The 23,594-nt window shown below is 38.3% G+C and overlaps 1 protein-coding gene across 3 annotated transcripts in view; it reads right to left on the bottom strand.

Moving 5' to 3' along the window:
• LOC112052128 (uncharacterized) overlaps positions 1-23,594 on the bottom strand; it is a 130,122-nt gene that overhangs the window by 71,965 nt on the left and 34,563 nt on the right. For all 3 annotated transcript variants that reach the window (XR_008251479.1, XR_008251478.1, XM_024091072.2), the window contains 3 exons: positions 11,707-11,857; positions 9,127-9,271; positions 169-298 (listed from right to left, as the gene is read on the bottom strand). Coding sequence is in view for 1 of the 3 variants with exons in the window: in XM_024091072.2 (XP_023946840.2) it covers positions 169-298; positions 9,127-9,271; positions 11,707-11,857 (426 nt within the window). In the remaining 2 variants the exon portion in view is untranslated. The remainder of the gene's footprint in view (positions 1-168; positions 299-9,126; positions 9,272-11,706; positions 11,858-23,594) is intronic.

A 23,594-nucleotide genomic window follows, 5' to 3' on the forward strand; every position in this document is an offset into this window, starting at 1 on the left:
TCGAAGAACTTTTCGCCTATTAAAAGTTTTATTCGAATTTCAACTTCACGTTTATAGGACGCGAAAATTAAAATGTCACTAACAACGAAGTTGCCATGAAAACTAACGATGTCATAACTGTAACTTTACAAATTGCAGAGATTGTATGTAACAATAATATGAACATACCCTGGTGCAAAAGGAACAGCCGCAACCGGATATGACGGTGGTCTTGTCAGGGGTGGCATCTTCCAGGCACAGCTTGCAGTTTATCGGCGCGGTGGGGACGAATCCACCCCCGGCGCCGTCCAGGGAGTACCTGTGGACAATTTATTACATTAAAATGATCATCATTACATTATTAATACTTTTAGCAGACTCAGAAGTGGATTTAAAAAATAAGAAAACCAATGTCGAACAAAGGTTATGATTTACAACATTTGTTAGGACAACTTAATTAACAAATCCAACTGTAACCACGATATGACCCTAGAATGGCAAAGTGGAGTCACGCACTTGTGAACGTTGTGTGTAGGGTTAAATACGTCTTTGACAGTTAACTCACACTCCCCTTTTCCACTCGAGTCACTCTCCTCGCCGATCCCAAATCCAAAGAATTACACAACAAGAAATGTGGACGTCATATCCATGTCAGACTACATTTCCTAAAATATATTTAACCCTACAATAGAATAGAATTCCTTAACCCTACACCCATTGGTCATATGTCCCGGACTTTGCTCGGCGAATCACTCTCTGCTGCGCGACGGACCCGGCACCCGCAAGGTGAATCCATGGATTGCTAAGATATTCGTCTCGTCTTAAATTATTATCATTAAATTGATCATTTATTTGCGTATCAGTCTATTTTAACCGACAATTTGTTTGTTTAATAGAAATGCCGTGATAGCGTAGTGGATATTCTCTGCCTTTGATTTAGAGGGCTTAGGTTCGAATCCGGTAAGGAGCATGCACCTCCAACATTTCAGTTATGTGCATTTCAAGAGATTAAATATCACGTGTGTCAGACGGTGGAAGAAAAACATGAGGTAACCTGCATACCTGAGAATTTGCTTAGTTATCTACGTGTGTGAAATCTGCCAATCCGCGTATCCCCTCTCATTCTGAGAGGAGACTCGTGCTCAACACGAGCCACGAATATAGGTTGTTAATAATTAAAGAAAAAAAAATTAAAATAAAAAGAAAATTTAATAACACTTAAAACATTTCACAAAATGCATTTGCTATGTTTCTGTTATAGTATTTTAGTGGTAGGGAAGCCTAAATGTGAATTTATTCGAGCGTCGCAGGGACTTACTAGATTTTTTACTTTATTATGTAATTCACAACTAAATCAAACCCAACAAGGCTACTGTACAAACAACAAGCAACATATAATAAGTTATGGGATTGTTAAAATTTTAAACGTGTGCGTAGTCTTTGTTTCGAAATTAAAATTCCCACTGTAAATAATTCCAATTAGTCTAGAAAATTTGCATAACAAATATTACAACAATTAAAATGTATGAAATAAATAAATAAGTCATTCTAGTTACCACACAAAAACAGTTCGTGAATACCATAATTTATAATTGTCTAAAATTATAATTGTATAAAATAACTGTGTCAGAACTTCCTCATTGTACAATAGCGCTAATTTTTATCAACCCCTTTTTTATTCTTTACAATTTTACCCTTGACTTTACAATCTCACAAGAGTGCCTAGTGGGAGTTTTCTATGTTTTCATACTGTGACGATTGCGTAAACGTAAACGCGAATTTATAAGGAATTGAAACAGTTGTGCAGTAGTGCCACTAGATGGCGTTGTTTCCAAAGTTGTAAAAATAAAACCTCTAAGTTAACGTGAAAAAAATATATGTATGGACATTTATTCAGGAAAATATGCATTTCGACACTCTCGTCAAGTAAGTCCAAGTAAAAATCTCAAAACTAAACATTTGTAATGAAATCTTGAAGTACAGGGGATCTTAAATTCGGGAATAGCTAGGCAAAAAAAGCGTAAGTACCTAATTGGACTTTTGAACTATAATGATTCTACATACGAGCACCTACGGGACCTTCAGTGGGTGAGTCCGACTCGTGCTTTTCATAAAATCACGAAGTTCTGACTGTTACAGGCTCTTATTAGGTATATTAATTAGGGTTGATTTAATATTTTCTATTATACCTACTCGTATTCGTAGATATCTATACTAATATTATAAAGCAGAAGAGTTTGTTTGTTTGAACGCGCCAATCTCAGGAACCACTGGTTCGATTTTAAAAATTCTTTCAGTGTTAGATAGCCCATTTATCGAGGAAGGCAATAGGTTATATATTCTTCCCGTATTTCTACGGGAACGGGAACCACGCGGGTGAAACCGCTCAGCGTCAGCTAGTGAGGGATAAAAAGTAAATGGATTTACAAACAAAGTAACGGGCGAAAAGTAAACTAGATTTAATTACAGTTCGTACATACGAGTTAGCAATTAACATAGGTTGCTGCACTCAGACAATGGCACAATGAACACTTTCGAAATCAAGGCCGACTCCGTACATATGGGAACATTTTATGGCAAAAAACGCTAAAAGTCTTTAAACCTATACTTCTTTAGGTTCAGCAGAGAGTTTTAGCAGTGAGTGAGAGAATTGGGTGAGTCAGTTATCCGTATAGTGAGGCCATTGCATTATTTGTTACTTAGCTGTGAGCGAACACAAGCGGAGAAGGGGAGTATTTGTTAACTGTAAAAGACGTCTTTAACCCTACTACTAGCGATTACAAGTCCGTGACTTTGCTCGTGGCTGACCCCTTGCCATACGATAGTTAATCCTGGTTTACATCTGACAGTGTCGGCGCTATACTTGATCAATATTGTAATTAGAGGGTAGACCTGTAGAAGTAAGTCAACAGTATTGATTGATAGTGTTACTTTGTGTACTTTGCCATCCCTTACGTATACCGTAGAATCTAGTCGAGACATACCACGATATCCCGATATTTAGCCCGTCTGATTTAGTCTGTTCTCCAATAATCAGAAGTGGAATTTAGTCTTTCTCCGTTATACATATAATCAATACTGAAGACAAAATTAATTTTTGTCTGTTTGTATTTTTGTTGTCCGCTAAAACAACTGAATGAATTCAAATGAAACGTGACACAATTTGTGCCCATAATACGAATAATAGGATAGGTACTTTTGTCGCGAAAATTAAATCACAAGAGATGAAGCAGAGGTGTGTATAGAAAATGCTACGGTTTTCAAATTACTTTTGAAAAATTGGTATGTGTACTACCAGAAAAATATTAAAAATAATTCCAGATTTTTCCAAATTCTACCCCTAAAGTATACTATAAGTTACTTGCATAACACTCATCGTCATCATCATATAAGCCAGCGAACGCCCATTGTTGGACAAATACCTAACAGCCAGTTTATTCATGTAAAGCTAAAGTAACAGTAAAAGTAGTAAGTAGTAAAGAAGACTTTATTTTTCCGTGATTAAGACCGTCACTTTTGCTTTATGACGTTACTTTGACTGTTACTTACGATGAAGAAACTGGCCGTTAGTAACTACCAAACACAACAGTCCTACGCCAGTGACCAACGGCTCCTTGCGACACATTTGATGACGTCACTGTGATGTAACTGGTGACGTTTAATGCGTATAATAGAAGCCGTATGTTTATACGCATGTCTAGTTGCTGTCGCGGTTCTGTGATGCAATCAAAGTTTTATTGTTGTCATTATTTGTTCACCGGGATCCGCCCGAGACGACAGTATATAACGCAAGTTATGATTATAGTCGTATTATAGTGATTATAGCATTAGAGTAGTATAATCTTTACTAATATTATAAAGCTGAAGAATTTGTTTGTTTGAACGCGCTAATCTCAGGAACTGCTGGTCCGATTTGAAAAATTCTTTCACTGTTAGATATCCCAGTTATCGAGGTAGGCCATATATAGGCTATATATTATCCCCGCGTTCCTACGGGAACGGAAACCACGCGGGTGAAACAGCGCGGCGTCTGCTAGTAAATATATAAACGTCAAAAAATTAAATGTATTACATGGCTGGCAACTTATACACCTATTGTTAAATGGTGATAAACTAAAAAAGCAAACACCTGACTGAACCCTCGTAAATTTAATTTTAAGTTTTCGACTAATTATTATCACCATTATCTTATAATATTAATACCTGACCTTTCGAAAGTGCTTGTAAACTAAGCCTAATTGAAATAAATGAATACTGACTATTGACTATGAATAACTTTAAGACTCAATATGTACAGCTAAGCTGATTGGATCGCAGGTCCATTGGTTAGTTAGCAAATAACAAACAAGGGTTTTTATTTACTAACTAACAATGGTTCGATACTTTGCTCATCATAACTGTTAAACCAAAACCAGCACAATTAAAATTCAATTACTCGTACATACGTAAGAAACTTGCTGGACCCAATGGTCCGCTACTTTGCATAGACACTGCCCTCCTAATCATTTATTCATCTTCTCTCCTTCAAATGAGGGAGCCGCGTTATCCTGGGCCACTGCATTATTAAATTGACCATCGCAAACGTACAGAAGTTCACACGATAACACACAGGTCCACCTACACCAATTAACACAGCTTGTTACGCCGGGTACATTCTTAATGCCAATTATGCTATGAAGTCGCGAATTTACAATGACCTCGCTTTTCAGGCGGGATTTTTTAATTTTAAGAACGGTTATTTATCGGCTTCGTATTACTCATACGCAAAATGCTCTAAATCCTTCTAAGCCGAGGTCCGAGAGAGTCGAGTCAAGTCGAGTCGAGTCGAGTTGAGTCGAGTCGAGTCGCCTTAGAGAGTCGTTCCGACCATCAGACGATGCTTCTACGCTCGCCCAAAACCCCCCGATAACGCCGCTGAGGTCCCACTAAGGAGCCTACGTCACTTACACTCTAAAACTACCGGTGCATTCAAAATAACACTACTTTTTTTTCTTTACAAGTTAGCCTTTTACTACAATCTTACCTGATGGTAAGTGATGATGCAATCTAAGATGTAAGCCAGCTAACTTGTTAAGAGGAGGATGAAAATCCACACCCCTTTCGGTTTCTACACGATATCGCTTATATCGCTTGGCGGTACGTTTTTGTCGGTAGGGTGGTAACACCAGCCAAGAAAACCTCAATCGGTCCAGCCGGCGATCGAATTTAGGAACCGGAACGCTAAATCGCTTGGCGGTACTTCTTAGCCGGTAGGGTGGTAACACCTAAATCGTCCTAGCCGGGGATCGAACCCAAGACCTCCGTCTTGTAAATCCACCGCACATACCACTGAGCCACGGAGCCGTTACTAAAGCCTCGCCTGACAAATATGCATTAAGGTAAATAACAAAAACACTATCCAAATCCAAACAAAATTTGAAAAAAATGAGAAAATACAAACATATACTCTGTCGCTTTTGTTTTTCTAGTCGCCAATTTTGACGTAATTTGAAGAGAATTCGCAATCAATTTTCAATATCTACATGACTTTATTTAGATGTTGAAATCTATTGCGTACAAATCGCGTGGAAAAAAGCTTCAATACGTGATGAAAATAGTTTTTTCTATTTTATCCCTAGTTTAAATAAATTTTCAACTAACAAAGATGAGAGATAACGATCTTCACAAACTTGGACCGTTCTCCTTTGAACTTGGACGTCTTTAACGTTGTAGGTCGACGAACTTTTACTTTATAACAGCTTATTTAAAAGAAATAATTTTAACAACCTTCCGAAAAAGGAGGAAGGATAAAGTCTATTTTGCTGACGCTCATAAGTTTTACAAACAAATGTGCCTGTCTTTACTCGTACACCTTCTGGTTCTGCAAGTTTTTTTTTTTTATTCTGGGTGTAGCGAAGCCCTTCCCTCTGCCCCGCGCGCACGACCTCACACCCGCGCAGGCCTTTCCCCCGTCGCCCGCATATCATGGGAGTGTCATCAACGAACTTGCTAAGCTATAATGGCCGTCAGAGCAGCGTAGTGTGCGAAAGCTCCACAATATCCGCTCTCCTATGAGGAGGGAGACCTATTCCTGTCATCATCATCAACCCATATACGGCTCACTATTAAGCACGAGTCTCACCTCGGAATGAGAGGGGTTAAGCCAATCCACTACGCTGGCCCAATGCGGATTGGCAGACTTCACTTGTGTGAGAATCAAGAAAATTCAGATATGCAGGTTTCCTCACGATGTTTTTCCTTCACCGTTTGAGACACGCGATATTTAATTTCTTAAAATGCACATAACTAAAAAGTTAGAGGTGCATTCGACCGGACCGGATACGAACCTACACCCTCTGGAATTGGTGGCAGAAGTAACATCCAGTTCATCTAGACAAGTTAATAGCGGGCTGTTTCACGATGGTGAGGAAATATGCACCTGAGAATTTTCTTAATTCTCTACATGTGTGAAGTCTGTCAATCCGCATTGGGCCAGCGTGGTGGACTACGAGTATTATGGACGTGCTCAGCAGTGAGACAAACATGGGTTGAGAACTCAGACCAATTATTGTATAGGACCTGCCTCGCTAGACGTCATTTTTCTGTCAAAGTATATGATCAACGATCTAATGCGGTTATAAAAACTGTGTCTATAGAATCAATGTTAAATAGTTGTAATCGAGTTCGTCGGTTAAAGATCTCCGTAAAAATACCTTTTTGTGTAATTCAATTGTTTAAAAAACGGGCAATAACTTCAAGTTTAGTATAAGATATATACCAAATCTAAGCTCGTTTTCTTTAGAAAATGACAGACAATTTTGTTCGTGACTATGAGTGCGATACAGGTCCTTCTATAATTGGTCTGAGGTTGAGAATGATGACGATGATGATGTTAAAATAAGACTGATAATGATGATGACACCTTACTTAAGCCAAACTATCATAAAACGAAATAAGTATACAAACCTACATAAAATGCAACGACAAACAACATAAGCAAGCCGCGCTAATCCTTCCGGCACGTGACAGTCCAGTCACACTTACGCCCCATAATGACACGGCGGTGACCATAAACGACAAAAACGTAGCAAAGCGAACGACAGTGGCGCAGTGCAATTAACCTTGCGTCGACACTTGTCACCAGAAATGCGAAATAACGAGCAAAATCGACTAACAGACATTTAGAACGAGCTTGATACTTGCTACGAACTTTAATTCATTTACAGATTTACGATGTCAAGCTACTGATGTTATACTAACCAAAACTAATGGTAGTTCCCACGCACTCACAAATATCGTAGCGTTGTATTGATAAAATAAAATCTTTTTAACAAAAAAGTTTGAACGACTTCTAAATCACAAAAACAAACTAAACAGCGAAAAATAACATCGTATGTGCTACCTTCTGATCACTTTGAAGACGGTGCAAAGCCAATAACGTATTAATTAAAGCCTCCAAAACAAAAAAAAAGAATTTTTAAAATTGGTTAGGAAATGACGAAGTTATGCGGTAACAAACATTAAAAAACGTATGCGTCGAATTGAGAACGTCCTCCTTTTTTTGAAGTCACTTAATAATCTACAAGAACGGTTCATTACATCCAGAGATTAGATAGGATAGAGAGATTTGGATAGGGTTTTCGTTACATTGAAGAAAGTAGGATAGAGTTACTTGGATAGAGCTTCCGTTACATTGAAAAAGGTTTTATTGAAGGCTTATATTGTCAAATATTATTTCGGAGTCGACAAATGTAAAATTGATATAACCTGTTAATTTGTGAAATGAAATGAAATTAAGGTTAACAAACCTTGCTTCCATAATGAAGGGAAAGAAGTGAAGGTAAAAGCAATTAATAATAAAAAATATAACGTATTCTTGATTAAAAATACCTTAACGGTATCGTAGCATGGCAAACGCAAACGAGGTTCTATAGCTGTACTCAATTTACTACTATTGCTGTAATGATTTCCGGGAAAATGGATGATGAATCGTAGAAACTCTTTTAGAAAAATATCTAATAGTGGACATTCATTATTGTCTATGGAACAACGATGGTGAATAAGAATACATCTATACAATCATTCGAAAGACTTATTTTGTTTAGGTACACCTAAGCTTTAATTTGACTGGTAATTTTGCGAGCTAATAACGCAGAGTTTAGCTGTACTTGTCATTGAGGAATAGTAAATCTATTTGTAACCCCAAATCAAGAATTAATATATTTTTCTGTATCATGGTATGCAGTGCATTTCTATTTTTCAAAATTATGTAATTGTCAAAAAAATGTTGTAAACAGTTAAAGAAAACATCCAGAGAAAACATGTGTAAAAGTTATCCATGAAAATTTCAAAGGATGTCTGTCAATCTATACTACAGCCTTTCTTGATGAGTACTGTTTAACAACAAATGATCACTAGTCATTTCACATCTAATAGTAATTGTAATTAACTTATTCTTAAATTAATGAAAATAAATTTGATTAATAAGCTTAGAACAATTAGATATGGTTAACATATTTAATATAATATTTTATAAACAAACCATACATATTTTTTTTTTTTTATTCTTTACAAGTTAGCCCTTGACTACAATCTCACCTGATGGTAAGTGATGATGTAGTCTTAGATGGAAGCGGGCTAACTTGTTAAGGAGGAGGATGAAAATCCACACCCCTTTCGGTTTCTACACGGCATCGTACCGGATCGCTTAATCGCTTGACGGTACGTTTTTGCCGGTAGGGTGGTAACTAGCCACGGCCGAAGCCTCCCACCAGCCAGACCTGGACCAATTAAGAAAATCTCAATCTGCCCAGCTGGGGTTCGAACCCAGGACCTCCGTTTTGTAAATCCACCGCGCATACCACTGCGCCACGGAGGCCGTCAAAATTTGAAATAAATAAGTTATGAAATGACATGCGTTTTCTACCTTCATTTCTAATTTCTTTGTTGGTTAACAGTACTCATCAAGAAAGGTTGTAGTATAGAGTGGTGACTACTAAGCCATAAACACTCACTCTAAAAAGAGGAGATTGACGAAAATACTACAATGAACTTATACAGCACAATAACATTTAGCACATATGCTTTAGATTGCGCGACCACTGAATACCAGACCATGGCTATGATGCTACTGGATCTGTCAACTACCAAGATAACGAAGATACGAACCTGGACCCTCCAGCGCCGGCGAGGGACAACAACGAAGAACAGCGGGAGCAGACGGAAGGTGCGCGCAGTCGGTTGTGGGCCCTGATCGGTTCTGGCGCCTTCTCTCGGTCTGTCAGCGCGAGCACTGTCGAACACTTTCTGAGACCTGGGGACAAATACCAAGGGGTTAAAACTGACTGTGACTCATTAGAACGATTCTTCATTAGCGCGTTGCGTCACATTGTGTCGTTGCAGACAATGATGTTAAATATTGTAAGATATGTTACTAGGTCATGAAAAATGAGGCGCTCAAAAGAGGAAATTTCCGCATCTCAAAGTTAGTTGTGGTCAACAACGAACGCTATTTAAACAAATAATACCCAAATAAATATTGAATTAAAAACAAAATTGTGCATGCGTGCGCTCAGTTTTGTAACCTATTATTCGGATTACTTTTTGCGGTGATTTTGTAGGCACATAACCGATCTATAGTATAAAGTCATCATCATCATCATCATCATCATCATCATCATCATCATCATCATCATCATCATCATCATCAGATGAAGTCCACCGCTGGACATAGATATAGACTTCCAAACATCACGGTCTCGGGCCGCCAGCATCTAGCGGCTCCCTGCAACCCGCTTGATGTCCTCGGTTCATCTACTAGTTGGTCAACCCCTCCACTACTACTACTTAGGTTGACCAACACTGCGCTTTCAGGTGCGTGGTCGCCATTCCAGCACCTAAGGACCCAAATCGGCTCTTCGAACTATGTGCCCTGCCCATTGCCACTTCAACTTCGCGACTCGCTCGGTGAACTATTTAGGTGACTAGTTCTTCTGCAGATATCCTCAAGTCTCAGATCCTTAGGCAATCACTAAACTAAAATATAGGCTATGACACTCACAAATAACGTGGCGTTCTACAATACCACAAACTATACCTCTTTATAAAACCTGCTAGAATAAATATAAAAGCAGGTAATATATAACAGTAAAGTTTGCACATACAGTGCCGGAGCTAGCAGCGAATAAATCACGAGGATTACCACAATTGCGCAGAAATAACTTTTGGAAAGTTATACCATGTGCAAGTGAAAGCAGTGGAGTGAAGTCATATTTTATTGTTTTGAAGCTTTTATGTATTTACGGACTGGCGCCGTTGCACCTTTATATTTACTTCTAAAATATTTTACACAAGGTATTTCACTATACTCATAGTCTCTATGCGTGTTGGTCAAAGATTTTATACTAAAGTGTTTTTCAGATAGCATGGGTATGGTGACAGTTCGTTTCACTTTTGAAAGTTTGCCGCGATTCACGATAATAGTACGTATTAAGAACGTCATAATATCATTGTCACCGTACTAATGATATCTGAAAAACACTTTATTAGACATGTTGCGTTACTACAAAATCACCTCAAAAAGTGATATGATATGAATATAGCTACTGCACATGCACAATGTGCACACAACTCGACATTGTAGTCAATATTTAGGTATTATTTGTTTAAATAGCTTTCGTTGTTTGATTGTCTAAATGAAATTACACTTTGACGGCCGCGTGGCGCAGTGGGTAGGGACCCTGCTTCTTGCATCCACGGCCGTGGGTTCGATTCCCACAACTGGAAAATATTTGTGTGATGAGCATGGGTGTTTTCCAGTGTCTGTGTGTATTTATACATTATATAAGTATTTTTATGTAGTATATAATTGTATATTAATATTATAATATCAACTATCTTAGCACCCATAACACAAGCTACACTGTATGCTTACTTTGGGGCTAGATAGTGATGTGTATTGTTTAAGTATATTTATTTATTTATTTAAAATTAAGACAATTAGCCAGTATTGTCCGCCTCAGTTTTGACGCTAGTGACATGTCTACAGTATAAAATCTTTGGTGTTGGTGGTATTAAGGGTGATAGTGTTACTTGTTAGTCCAGTGGTTAGTAAGGATGTGGCTTTGAATCACGAGGTCGTAGTTGCGAATCCAAGACATTATTTGGAATTCTCAGCCTGGAGTTTGGAAGATGGTAGTCCCTCGGAGAGAGCGTTAAGCCGTCGATCCCGTTCATTATCATTTTTAGCTGGCGGAAGGCTTCGACCGTGGCTAGTTACCACCCTACCGACAAAGACGTACCAAGCGCTTTAGCGTTCCGGTACGATGTCGTGTAGAAACCGAAAGGGGTGTGAATTTTCATCCAGTTGCTAACAAGTTAGCCCGCTTCCATCTTAGACATCATCTTACCATCAGGTGATTGTAGTCAAGGGCTAACTTGTATAGAAAAAAGAAAACATCTGATAGTGATTGTCACAACACCCGTCAAGACTCATATTGAAGCATCATGGTGGGGATAAGTTCCAAATCCCCTCTCCTACAAGGAACAAGGCTTGGCCTTGTTTTAGGCAACTAACAGTGTAATTCATAAACGTTGTAGGGGCACCCCCAGGGAATCATTCAGCCGCTGACTGTCGAATTTAATCTCTATTTGTTTGAGAATTTGACACTCAGCGGGTGAATCTCCTGGGGGTGCCCCTACAACGTCTATGAATGCTACTGTTAAATAGGCTGACAAATAGATGCTTACCTTCAAGTAGAGGTTGGGGTTGAGACAGAACCGAGTCTCTCGAAGCGGCCCTCCTGACCGGCTTGGCAGGCCTCGCTAAAGACTTGAGCCCCCCACTTAGGATCAGCTCCAGGGCCCGCCGACCACCTGGACCGTTCACGCCTGCTCCCATCTGAGTACAAAAGAGACTAATTAGCTTCATTCTAAATTATCTTTATTAATCTAATAGTCTCAACGAGTTGTGAAGCTGAAGTGGCAATGGGCGGGGCACATAGTTCGAAGGGCCGATGGACGTTGGGTTCCCAAAGTGCTGGGATGGCGACCCCGCACTAGTAAGCGCAGTGTTGGCCGACCCCCCACCAGGTGGACTGACGATATCAAGCGAGACGCAGGGATTCGCTGGATGCAGGTGGCTCAGTATCTTAATGTTTGGAAGTCCCTACAAAAGGCCTATGTCCTGCAGTGGACGTCCATCGGCTGACATGATGATGATGATAATGAATCTAACAGTAGGGGAGGCCGGGATGCTAAATTTCTCCGATCATGGGGACCGATTACATTTGGTAGATTAAATTATAGGAAGAATAAATTATTTATTTTTTTCGCTTTACTTTAACAACAATTACCTACGTAAATTAATATAATAATATACTGTAACGTATCAGGTAATTTATATTCATAAACAGCATCTCAACAAGGAAGCCCAGTTCTAGGTAAAGCGCGGGCGGTTGGTATTTACAATTTAAATACAATAGCCGTCCGTCGACGCAAACTGTAAACTTTCGCGTAAGCTATGAATATTCAGCAATCCAATACATTGGCTACTGGAGCTAGACCTTAACTCAGATTTATGCAAAACTACTTGTCGTCTCGCGATTTTACCTGCGTAGACTCCGTTCCCCTAGGAATCTCTCTCATAAATAAAAATAAATATAAGCTATGGAGCCCACAGAATAAAGAATGACTCAGAATCAGTCTCTACAATTAGCGTGGTGAAGCCCGAGTAAACTATAAAAAAAAAAACAAACGTCACGCTCCCCTTGACATCCGCATAAATACAAACTTTTTTTTATAATTTGTATTTTAAAATTTAACACTAATAAAAATTACCTACGTAAATTAATATAATAATAACAAATTAGTATTAAAATAAAAGAATAAAAAATACGCTATCTTATTTCTTTATTTTTTGAGAACAGATTTTTTAAATATTTAAAAACATAAGACACCATTCTTTTTTTAATAATATTTAAAATTACTGATGCGACGCTTTGTGTCGTCCTGACTCGAGAATGAATTAGATTGTGAATATTGTATTTGGAACGGCTACGACACTTTCGTGGTCCGTGCGCTCTATCTGCCTATTATTCTTTAATGTGTGATGGAGGCTTTCTTTATAAAAATTCTCAAATTAGCTTGCAGTTTGAAATATTGTTGTGTTAATAAAACCCCATCTCGAAGATCATTAATCACACGCACCGTCGTGAAAGATTCACCGTGCCATCGTAAACGAAAAACATACATGTTCATAACACAAATATTTTCTAGTAGTGGGAATCGAACCCACGGCCTTTGATGCTTATAGACCCAGACCTTAGAGTCTAAGGCCTGCCTATAAGGATCCATCTAAGGCTTAGATGTTCATTACCCACTGCACCAATCGGTCGTCAAAAAAGCTTACAGCTTTCATAAAATAAGGTATATGTAGCTAACGCACACTTCGTTATCAACCCATATTCGGCTCACTGCTGAGCTCGAGTCTCCTCTCAGAATGAGAGGGGTTAAGCCTTAGTCTACCACACTGGCTCAATGCGAATTGGCAGACTTCACACACGCAGAGAATTAAGAAAATTCTCTGGTATGCAGGTTTCCTCACGACGTTTTCCTTCACCGTCTGGGACAGGTAATATTTAATTTCTTAAAATGCACATAACTGAAAAGTTGGAGGTGCATGCCCCTGCAGACCAGATTTGAACCGACACCCTCCAGAGTCGGAGGCAGAGGTCATATCCACTGGGCTATGACGGTTTCAACGCACACTTAGTCCATCATTAACACAAGACGGAATCGATTAAAAAAAACAGGTGTACGCATAGACAATGCGTACTCTGAAGGCAATATCTCATAGAGCGCAATCATGGGCTAATTGCAACTGCAGCAATAACTTTTTATGACTCGAAGCAATTGCTGGCCGCCGTCGTTGGCGATTTGTGAAAGAGAAACTATGTAATTAACTAAATTGAAAGAATATTTTGTGATATCTTCAAAAGCGACGCTTTATCAATGGTAAACAAGCAAACAAGGTGTTTACTATCTATCTTTTATAGCTATATTCATAAACTTTATTACTAACTTAAAGTGCTAATTTTACCTGACTGCCAAAGGACTGTTTTAAGCGCATAGGTGTGTATTTTTTTTATTCTTTACAAGTAAGCCCTTGGTTACAATCTCACCTGATGGTAAGTGATGATGCAGCCTAAGATAGAAGCGGGCTAACTTGTTAGGAGGATGATCAAAATCCACACTCCTTTCGGTTTCTACAAGGCATCGTATCGGAACGCCAAAACGCTTGGTGGTACGTCTTCGGTAGGTTAGTAACGCCGTGGCTAAAGCCTCCAAACAGCCAGAACTGGACCAGTTAAGAAAACCTCAATGGCCCAACTGGGGTTCGAACCCAGGACCTCCGTCTTGTAAATCCACCGCGCATACCTTCAGAGGCCTTCAAAGGCTGCACAGACAAAATATTCTTTCCGCTAATACTGGCCGGACGCGGCTTGTGTTTGTCAAAGTCTGCGCGGCTTTACGATAGATATAAATACGTTAATAAACACTGTATAGAAGAATATTATTTTGTCTGCCACGGCACGTGTCTGGCACGCTAAATGTCTGTAGGTATAAACGGACGTGGAAACGTGGATTAACCATGGAATGCCTTATCGTCTCATAATTTTGGCTGGTGGGAGGCTTGGGCCGTGGCTAGTTACCACCCTACCGACAAAGACGTATCGCCAAGCTATTTAGCGTTTCGGTACGATGTCATGTAGAAACCGAAGGGAGTGTGGATTTTCATCCTCCTCCTAACAAGTTAGCCCGCTTCCATCTTAGATTGCATTATCACTTACCATCAGGTGAGATTGTAGTTAAGGGTTAACTTGTAAAGTATTAAATAAAATATATATTTTTTAGCAATATACTAGCGGCTGTTCACGATCTCATTTACGAGAAAGTCAGTATAAATTATCATTGTACGTTAAAATTTTTTTGACAGATATGCATGTTGTATTAACTTCATAACAATGTTGCTAAAGCAACTTAATAAAGTCAAAAGTCATTTATTTAGCCTTAGGTTATAAACACTTTCGAATCGAATTGGTCGAAAACTTAAAATTGAAGTTCCAAACACGCCTTGGTCCGTTAAAATCCCACAACAAACTTAGCCAGGGTTTACTTTTACCATTAACCGGTAATGTACCATTTTACAAATAGTATATAGACAGAACAATCTATATAATGTCTTGGAGCCTCTATACCTCTATTATAGTATTTGTTTCAGTAATCGATAAAAGAAACTCAATCCTATTCAAACGGTAATAAGATAGTTATTCAAACAATCCATATTTGTGGAATCAAAACATTTATCTTGCGAATCACGTTTGATAAATACGTAGAGGCCTTGTGGGACTTACGGAACATCGCATTGATTATACCTAATTATTTTTGCAATATACCTACTAGTATTATAAATTGTATTTTTATCTGTGACATACCTATGTGCTCCTAGACTCAGCGCCACGAAACAAGTCCCGAGCGTACTCGGCGCTAACGTCTTAATGACATTTGGTAATGGCGGTCTTATTGTCATTTGTATATATATATATATATATATATGGCGCTGTCGATTTCAGGTTGTCACTTTCGTGGCGCGGAGTCTATACATATAACGGGGAATGAATAAATTCCAACCAAGGTTTATTTTTTTTTTACCACCATTTTACAAACTTATTTACACACAGTCGTATAATACAGTTTAACACCAAGCTTTTTTATCATTTATATAATATAATTAACAGTATAATAAGACTTTCCTAAAAGCTTGCGTTTAATAAACATTTTGAACTTTTTGAGAGACATTCCAGTGGCTTCATGTGGTAGTTTATTAAAAAACGTATGCAATTGCCGTTAAAAGAATTACTATTTTTTTGTAATCTAGTGTGGTGTGCTTGTTTCTTTCTTCAATTGTTTCTCCAAGTCATAAGGAACACTACATTGCTTTGCGACACGCCTGATCAAGTCAAAGAATTACAAATTCCGGCTGGATATGAAACTAGACCCCCAAAGAGTATAAACAAGACAAATGTGAGTGTTGTGAAGTACGTTTATCAGTGAAACGTGACCGGCCTGCGAGAAACCGAGGAAAAATGTATTTTTATCGGTCAACATATTACGCGGAGTATTGGCGCCTGTGTGTTGTCACGTTTGTGTCGTTGATTATCACCTGTCTTGTAGAACTACAGCCCATGCTAGCCAGATATACCTGTGTTCCATGATATTTTATACTATAGATGTGTTTCGTGCCTACAAAATCAACGCAAAAAGTGATACGAATTTAGCTACTCCACTGAGTGTCTAAAGACGAAAATCTTCGAACAGTGCGTGTTGCCAATGATGACTTATGGTTCCGAGACTTGGTCGCTAACTATGGGCCTCATAAGAAGGCTCAGAGTCACACAGCGGGTGATGGAACGAGCTATGCTAGGAGTATCTCTGCGTGATCGTACCAGAAATGAGGAGATTCGCAGAAGAACTAAAGTCACCGACATAGCTCAACTCATTATCTCATATAGCTCATTTATCGAGGAAGGCTATAGGCTATATATTATCCCCATTTCTATTAATAGTGCATGTGTGCGCTCAGTGTTGTAGCCTATTATTCGGATCACTTTTTGCGGTGATTTTGTAGGGACGTAACCAATCTATAGTATAAAATTATCATTGTGTGATTCTGTCAAATCAATTTCCCTTCACATAAAGAATCGATGCTTTACTTCTGTTTCTGTATTCTGAAATGCTTCTGAGGTGAAAAGCAAATATATGTTATTTTCAAAACCGAGTTACTTATTGCAATAACAAACAAACAGTCCACGGGTGAACGCGTCATCGGCTCCACCAGACATAATATTTAAATAAGGTTTCTACTATTTACGCAGCAGTGTATCACAATATAATTACATGCCCGACTCTAGAATTACAGTGTTTTTCTTGTCATATATTATTAAAACGACCAATTCTCGAATACGTTTTTTTTATTCTTTACAAGTTAGGCCTTGACTACAATCTCACCTGATGGTAAGTGATGATGCACTCTAAGATGGAAGCGGGCTAACTTGCTAGAAGGTGGTTTTTACACGGCATCGTACCGGAACGCTAAATCACTTGGCGGTACATCTTTGCCAGTAGGGTGGTAACTAATCTCGTTATCTCGAAAAGGTATCTAAATAGTAGGTACTAAGATAGAAAAAAAGAAAGAAAGGTGATAAGGCTTTACCATTTCGAAATGTGATCTGTGTACAGACATGCATCTATACTTTTACAAATTTTTCTAATAAAAAGCAAGGTATTATTATGAGGTTTTATTAACATATTATTAATATACGATGAATTAATGTTTCAAAAGTCTACTAGATGACGTTATAAGATCTTTTATCTATCTCCAACTATTATAAGATAACAATACACAAGCTATATTAATATCCAAGCATAGCCTCTCTCAACTCTAACTATCGTAACTTCTTAGAAACCTTAAAAGAAATACCGATTATTTCATAAAAGTCATAACAACAAACATAAAGTTCTGAAAGATTTTCACTGGTCACTGATACCTTATGTTATTTTATTCCGATTTCCAAAAACAAAGGTATCGTTATTACGAATGCAACGGATCCCAGAGCGGCCCTTAACACAATCCGAAGCCGTTATGTTGATAAACAAACAATCTTATCTTAGTACGACATTTTGCAGTTTGCACTCTCACAAAAGTTAACGAGAACAAAGTCGTTAACGAGTATCGAGTTCGAAAAACACTGACCTGACAAACACAGTACAATGTTCTATTTTTGAAAATGGAGTGGATCATCAAATTACCTAAAAACTAGTTACTAAGCTATAACTACTTACTGCAATTATTATATTTGTTTGATACTTTAGTACGTTGTGCATTTTATACACAAAGACTGTTACCGGCGCAAACGCCTTTAATTATGTAATCTGTGCCTTACAATAAAGGGCCGAAAACGGAACGTCTGTGGTGTCATAAATAATGTGACTTTGACAGCCTTTTAAATGAAAAACCCGACTTTTACGCCAAGCGCCTAACCGTCAGCATATACGTTTCCGCTATAAGCCGTTTTACAAAGAAATATCTGTGTTTTATTAAGCCTGACCCTTACAAAGACTTTTTAGAGTCTGTATTTGATTTGTAAAGAAGTTCAATTGATATGATTTTTCATTTATGTTTGACAATGTAAAGTCGTAACGTCTATCATGTCATATTATAAATAGGTAATTAAACTTTGTTGAGCCATTCTCATTGAGATTATCATGTTTCGGATTATAACGGTTTCATCCCGTTCCCGAGAGAATACGGAGATAAAACATAGTTTATGACACTCATTTAAACGGCCAATTACAGGACCAAGCCTTATGGAAAGAGTAATGGATCTTAGATTCACCACGCTGCTCCAATGCGAATTAATGGGTTTGAGAGTGCAAAACTACAAATTATACAATATTTGGTCTCATCAGTTCAATGGTACCATTTTGTTATTCTGTCATACAATGAAAAATGTATTTATTTATATTTTTTTCAGGCCAACTACATCCTACGATTAGATAAGTCAATTAGGAGCCTATTAAATAGGTTGCCTGGAAGATATCACTTTAGAAATAAGGCCGTCGTCACACCACACTTATTGTTTGTTTTTTTACACTAAATTTGTTTTGTAAAATTTTGTTATTCTTTTGGTGTAATAAAGTTATTAATATTATTATTAAATAATAAAAATGAATAGTAATAATTAAAAATAATGATTATCGAGCAAACAGAATAACAATCGACTGTTACGAGGTGGACAAACTCGTACTAAGACCACTGACGCAGAATTTCGGTATGTATGAGTCAACATACGTCGAGCGTTTAAAATACAACTTTGTTGACGTTACTGGGGCTTATATTTTTCCGAGTATTACTTTACGATGTATAACAAACATGGCAACTGTAGATAAAGTTGCGTCAATAATAGAGTTCTTTGTTGTTATTTAAAGCCGCTGGACGCTCGCGACTTTATCCGTGTGCCATTCGGTTTTTAGCGAAGCTTTATTTCTCAATGGAACTAAAATGTATACGGGATACAATTACTGTATATATAGTAGACATAATGAGTATCCTATGTGTTAGTTCGCTTTGTATGTATTAAAATTTTAACTTTTGCCGTCTACCTTAAATAACTATTGGCTGGTAAGCTGCTTCGGCCGTGGCTAGTTACCATCCTACCGATAAAGACGTATCGCCAAGCGATTTAGCGTTCCAGTACGAAGCCGCGTAGAAACCGAAACGGGTGTGTATTTTCAAACTCCTCCTAAAAAGTTTCTATCTTAGATTGCATCATCACTTACCATCAGGTGAGTTTGTAGTCAAGGGCTAACTTGTAAAGATTATTAAAAAAAATATATTTTAAAAATAAAATATATTAAGAGATCAGCAGAATAATCAAAGTCACCGACATAGCTAAAAAAGTCACAAGTTAAAGGTTAAAGTTGGCAATTGAGGGGGGGGGGGGGGGGGGGCACAAAGACCATATAGACTTTGGAGTCCCCCCAGACCACACATGGGATTGAGACTATAAAAAATCAGTACAGGAACCCCAAATTTTTTTATCACTTTATAGACGTAACTAATATACCCGTGCCAAATTTCAGCTTTCTAGTTCCGAAGGACGGACAGATTGACAGGCGGACGGACCGACAGACATCAGACATGACGAAACTATAATCGTTCCTTGTGGACTACGGAACCCTAAAAAATATGATAGTTCACTAAGAAGGGATAAATGAACAAGGTTAACAAAGTCCTATCTCCAGGCGCTTTCCGGATAGTAACACCTGATCAAGTGAACCGGTACCATTGCAAGCGTGTTGCAAGGCCTTTCCTCTTCCTACGTAATTAATTGAAAACTGCTTTTTTATTTTAATGATCCACTTCACCTAAATATTACTAAAGCACTCCTCATTCCTGACACTTATCTGTAAAGCAACTGTTATTCTGATGTAAATATTTACGTAAATGAAGTTCAGGTTATTCGCTAACACGATGTCTTTCGTGGCATCAACATGGACATAAAGCGTCCCATTGCCTGTCCTATATTAGATATTCTAATTCCGCATTATGCTAGCCGTTTTGACGGTCTCCGTGGCGCAGTGGTATGCGCGGTGGATTTACAAGACGGAGGACCTGGGTTCGATCTCCGGCTGGGCTGATTGAGGTTTTCTTAATTTGTCCAGGTCTGGCTGGTGATACCAGTACTGAAATGATTTGAAAAATTATTTCACTGTAATGAAGCTACACTATCTCCGAGTGCTATAGGCTATATTTTATCCCCGTATTCCTACGGGAACAGAAACCGGGAGTGAAACGCGGCGTCTGCTAGTTTGATATTAAAGCATCCAATAAACAGATGGGTAAAGGTCATTTCTAATACGAATCATAGTCTATACGTATTTCCATGTAACATTTCATAGGATACGAACCCACGATCTCATGATCCGAAATCACATCGTCTAACTACTGGACTAACGACGCAGTTCAAGGTGCTTACCACAATTTAATAATAATACAGTACGTTGAAACGTAATGCTGCGTGAGTCAACTGAATTAGGGCGAAATTATAATCGCATGTGTTATGTCATGATTCTGTGTAACGTACAGTTTCTTCCCACCATACAAAACATAAATAACAATAATTATTATTGAAGTGTCTGTATGTTTTTTGGAAAAAAAATCGTTAAAAATCAAAGTTTTGTGATTAGCGAAGGGTTGCGACTAGGCTTAGTGTATGATTAACGGGGATTCGGGGATTCTCTGATCTCTCGGATGATTTCTCATGATACCCTAATAATCATGAGATTTTAGCTGCTCACTAGAGGGCCAGGTCTCCCTCTTTATGGAGGAAATTAATGTTAAATTATCTAACTGGAAACTATCAGATTGAGCGGGACCGACGCCGTATCGCATCGCATCAAACGGTAGATAAATTCCGTTCGATGCGATTCGTATGCTGTGGATCAGTAGGACGTAAGGACGTAGGAAGACATACAAATAATACTAAATATCCGATCCGATACGAGCGATGCGGATCTGTGGACGCCTACTATTATAGTGCTGTCAGAGGCACAGGGTAGTAAACACGACCAACATTAACTCCGGAATGAGAATTTTTACTGAAAATTTCTTATGCACGCCATTGACGATCAATTATTCTCACGTTTCTGCAGCACCCACGACTATAACTGATCGTGTATTGGTCACTGCGTTCATGACGGCTCGACTTATGAAACGTCTTCGCTCCCGTTTGCGTTGCAGAAACGTGAGAATAATTGACCGTCAATGGCTGACTTTAGAATCAAGAATAACTCAGTAGGTATTCCGTATTTCATAGAATATCTCGCGAACGAAGCTGCAAACTATGACTAGTGTTACAAAACCTTTGTTTTCGTAACAACTAATTTGTGACCGGGACGTAGTATGCGGTAAATTGTTCTATTTTCCTTACAATAGGTGCCTACAAAAACCCTATTTAGTCATTTATAATAGCCCTAAATATGCGGTTATTTAATAAGACTGTAATTAAATATCTATTTGGGTATAGTATCTGACATTGTTTTTATGTGTTGAATATTTTTGTTTAGAATTGATATTGTTTTTATAACATAACTAGCTAGCCCAGTAAACGTTGTTCTACCATATTTTTCTTCGTATGACACACAGATTCAGCAGTTTCGATCGAAGCGCATAAATCACACACACATGACACTCCCATGACATGCGGGCGCCAGGGGGAAAAACTTCGCAGGTGTCAAATGGTACGTGCGGGGAAGTGAAGTGCATTAATCGTGGGTTTCTCATTCATCACTATATGCTCCCCGGCCCGCGCGGATCATCGGGAGTGTTTTGAACGAAATTGCCAAGCTTTAGTCATTTCACACCTAATAATAATTATAATTAACTTGTTCTTAAATTAATGAAAATAACTTCAATTATTAAGCTTAGAACAATTATACAATGTTAATGTATTTTGAATAACATTTTTTAAACAAACAATATACAATTTAAGCTGCGAAGCTGAAGTGGCAATGGGCGGGGCACATAGTTCGAAGAGCCGATGAACGTTGGGGTCCCAAAGTGCTGGAATGGCGACCCCGCACTAGTAAGCGCAGTGTTGGCCGACCCCCCACCAGGTGGACTGACGACATCAAGCGAGTCGCAGAGATTCGCTGGATGCAGGTGGCTCAGTATCGTGATGTTTGGAAGTCCCTACAAAAGGCCTATGTCCTGCAGTGGACGTCCATCGGCTGATATGATGATGATGATGATGATGATGATGATGATGATGATGATGATGATGATGATGATGATGATACAATTTAAAAATAAATAACTTATGACATGCGCTTTCTACCTTCATATTTAATTTGTTTGTTGGTAAACAGTACTCATTGAGTAGGACTGTGGTATAGTCGTCTATCTCTCTATCTATCTCTATTCCCTAGAATAAAAAAGGGGTTGATAAATCTGAAAACATCATGTACGTCGCAAGTAAGTGGCACTATAGTGACCTTGTTAAACATATGTGATTAATGATTTTAAACTTATTATTTATTAGGAAGAATCGATCTACCCTCTTTCTCGTTCTTTTTCTTTTTTCAACAACCTCGCGTTTTTGGCTGTTTAGGCAAACCACACTCACGATATCGCTTTTGTTATTATGCGTATCGCGGCGCCCTCTTGGTTTGCACAATTCTACGACCGGCTGCCCCTAACAATTCTGCCCCTAACAGCTGACTTCATTTCTCATCTCGCAACTTCAGTTCCGTCGTGACCACGATCTATGCAACTGGGTCGAAATATCGACATTAAAAATCTCGTTTTATCGTGGTATGTACCCGTTTAAATAACATTCATATGTGATTAATTTAGGAAATCAACGAATTCGATTCCAAGTAAGAAAATATATTTTAAATTACAATTACAATACATTGTCTACCTGCTCAACTTGCGCCAGTGAAGTGACCAAAAAACAACCAAGAAAATATTAACAACAAAACCATTTTGTTATTAATTAACACTGACGTAAGATTTGCGAGCAACGATAACAAGTACAGTCGACCACAGAGAAAAGAACGTGTTTCCAAAGAGTTTTATGTTTTTTTTTTTGTATCAAGTGAAAGTCAATTTATGAAAGTGAAAGTACCCTGTGCCATCGTGTACTCAGAAGCTATTACTATTAAATGCAAAAGTATTGTAGGAATTAACAGTCGAACGCCATTGGTGCTAATATGCAACCAAGTAAGGAGTAAGTCAGTACTAAGTAAGGACTAAGTAAGGAGTAAGTAAGGACTGAGTAAGAACTAAGTAAGGACTAAGTAAGGACTAAGTAAGGACTAAGTATGGAGTAAGTAAGGACTAAGCATGGAGTAAGTAAGGACTAAGTAAGGAGTAAATAAGAAGTTGTCCCAGCCCCATGATTTTCGTCCAAACGCAATAAAAGAGATAAATAACGGTATTTCCATATGCGCCGCATTGGTTGAATTGGTTGAAGATATGTGACTGAGACAACTCCACCGCCTTTGACTATATT

The sequence above is a fragment of the Bicyclus anynana genome, chromosome 15 (assembly GCF_947172395.1).
Source record: "Bicyclus anynana chromosome 15, ilBicAnyn1.1, whole genome shotgun sequence".
Classification (NCBI taxonomy): domain Eukaryota; kingdom Metazoa; phylum Arthropoda; class Insecta; order Lepidoptera; family Nymphalidae; genus Bicyclus; species Bicyclus anynana.